Source organism: Octodon degus, unplaced genomic scaffold (genome assembly GCF_000260255.1).
Source record: "Octodon degus isolate 3935 unplaced genomic scaffold, OctDeg1.0 scaffold00037, whole genome shotgun sequence".
In the NCBI taxonomy this organism is placed as follows: domain Eukaryota; kingdom Metazoa; phylum Chordata; class Mammalia; order Rodentia; family Octodontidae; genus Octodon; species Octodon degus.
The window spans coordinates 7,496,614-7,499,235 of NW_004524613.1; the positions used below are offsets into that span (position 1 = coordinate 7,496,614).

At 55.0% G+C, this 2,622-nt stretch overlaps 1 protein-coding gene across 1 annotated transcript in view; it reads right to left on the minus strand.

Moving 5' to 3' along the window:
* Nucleotides 1-2,616, minus strand: part of Soga1 (suppressor of glucose, autophagy associated 1) — a 69,563-nt gene extending 66,947 nt beyond the window's left edge. The window contains exon 1 of the mRNA XM_004630889.2: nucleotides 2,421-2,616. Coding sequence (XP_004630946.1) covers nucleotides 2,421-2,492 — 72 coding nt within the window. The 5' untranslated portion in view covers nucleotides 2,493-2,616. The remainder of the gene's footprint in view (nucleotides 1-2,420) is intronic.
* Nucleotides 2,617-2,622: the final 6 nt, after the last annotated feature.

Consider the following 2,622-nt stretch of genomic DNA (forward strand, 5'->3'; position numbering starts at 1 on the left):
AATGCAGGCTGCCCTTGCCAATCTCCTTCTCATTCTCAAACCCAACAGGCCTTTTCCAATGTCCCTTACCTTGGCATCCTCCTCCTGCACCTCCTTATTCATGTCATCCCAGTTCTTGGTTTTCCTGAACTCTGGCTCTTCCTGCATGTGCTCTTGCACACTTACCCTTCTCTACCCTTACCATGTCTGTGCCATGCTTTATGTGGTGACTACTGCTTAACCCTGACCTCCCTAAAGCGCCTTGAAAACAGAAAGTTCAGCCTTGTTTGCATTTGTGTTCCTGGGTATGCACTAGGACCCAGCATATAACTAGTTGGTGAATAAATGATTGAACAAGAGGCTAGGAGAAAGAGCCTAGCCTGTGGCAGGTGGGCATCAACTCTACATGCCCACAAAATCCATGTGACAGGTATCCCCCACAGCTCTTGAGAACAGCAGTATCTCAGGTATTCCTGTCTGAGGTTTACTACGTGCCAGGCACTCTCGCGGTGTTTGTACACATTATCTCATCTAATCCTTAAGGGAGGAAGATGTGTGATGGTCCCACTTCTACACATGAGAAAGTCCACAAACATGACTCACACAAGATCAGTGAGGGAAGCTACAGATTCCGCTCCCACAGTGGCCTGAGGCTTACACACAAAGCCTGAACAACTGAATAGATGGTAGAAACTGAGGCTCAGCCCTAGTCCAGGCACTGGCCTGTTCCGAGAGGGGTCCTGGTTCCTGTGAAACCATAGGCTCCACTCCCAAACTCCTGGGACCACTTTCCCTTCTGACCAGTCACAGGTGGCCCAGACAGATTTAGGAGTTCTACATAATGATGTCCTGGAATGGACAGGAGCCCACAGGGGTGGATGCATAAAGAGCCCCTGATGCAAGTCACTGTGACTCCTTCCTTCCCAGCCAGGGTGGGCAGTGAGAGTGAGGGGCTCCAGGTCTGGCTATGGAGCAGCTCAGGTAGAGAATACTGGAAACATCCAGAGGCCAGGCCCCAAAGGTCCTCTATCCACTCATCCTCCCCCGCCTCCTGCCCATGCTCCACTTGCTCTTTTGTCACCACTGGTTTGGAAAGATTATAAGGACTGACAGAACCTCTGATCATCAACACTGAAGAGGGCCTTTGGGAAGACTCATCTTCCTACCTCACTGATGAAGACACTGAGGTCTGGCCTGAGGAAGGGTCTGAAGCTGAAGGGGCAGGTGATCCTACTTCAGGTGGGCCCTGCTCTCTTCTATAAGCATTTACTGAACACATGTGAGAGACACAACTGAGAAATACGCCAACACTGCTATGGAGGAAAAAAAACCTTTGGCCAAAAGCACCACATAGCAAAGTTAAGTGCTGCAGGCAGACATAAGTCAACAGTGCTGTTAATTCCCTGGCTCCCGGCCAGGGGCACTCTGGGTACTGTGCCAAGCCATCAACTGACAAGTGCAGGCAACATTTCAGTCTCTTCCAAAACTGTGCCTGGACGGTGGCAGCAGAGCCCATGACTCTAGCTTCCCAGAACAAGGTCTACAGAAGTGAGGGCTGGACTGTCCCTACAGCTAACATTGGTGCCAGGTAGTGGGTGACAGAGGCTGGCCTGCACCCTGAGGTGCTCATGTCCACCGAAAGAGCCAAGGCAAAGCTTGTTCCCCTGGGAAAGTCCCATGTCCCCACAAGTCCTCAGGGAATGCTCTTTTCAGGCACGCAGCTCCCTCCTCCCACAGGAAACATGGGAATGCCAGAGAGTGAGCAAGAGGGGATGGTGGGGCAGTGGTGTATACAAGACCTGCAGCACTGAGAGCAGAAGAGGTACACTGCGACTTAGGAAGCTGCCTCTGCACGGGTTTCCCGCAACATCAACTTCGTAGGCTGAAGGACCGTTAGACTGGGCGGAAGTGGACTCTAGCCAAGGGGATGTTCCCAGATGTCATGCTTTCAAACCAGGCCCGCCCTGAAAGGCAGGCCGGGACAAGCTGGAGTGGGGAAGCCCTGCATAAAGACTCAGAATTGTGCTCCAGCCTCTTCTTGGCAGGGAATGGCCACAGGTTTCCCTGGCAGCCTGCTCACCAATGCCTGCCCCAGAAAGGAGAGCCTCCACTATCCGCAACCACAGCTTGCCGGCTTGGGGGCGGGGTTCCAGCGGCTGAAAAGTCTGGCCCCTCACTGCCTACCCACCCCCACCCATCAAGGCATCCTCCAAATTCCAGCTCCCCAAATCAGGGCCTTCTGAGAAGTGTCCTAATCAAGTCCATCCTCAGCAGAGGGCTTCCCAAATGAAGTGGAAGTTGGGGAAAGGGAGCATTGACCTCAGGGCGTCCTCAGGGAATCTGGGCCTCCTCCACAGCTTGTTCAGGGGGAAAGTGGCCGGCTGCTGCCTCAGGCCTGGGGGCCCATGACAGCCCCCCCCCAAGTCCCTCGGCGCCCCCACCTTGAGATAGTCGTTCTCGGAACGGAGCTCCTCCAGCTCGCGCATGAAGCTGCCGGGCCCGCAGTCCAGCATCTCTTCGGTGAGGTCGGAGAAAGCGATCGAAGCACTGGGCGGCAGACGGCTGCTGCCCACAGACGACGCGGCCACTGACGGCTCCTCCGGGGAGGCGGGCGGCCGTGGAGGCTGCTGCGAGGCCGGCGCG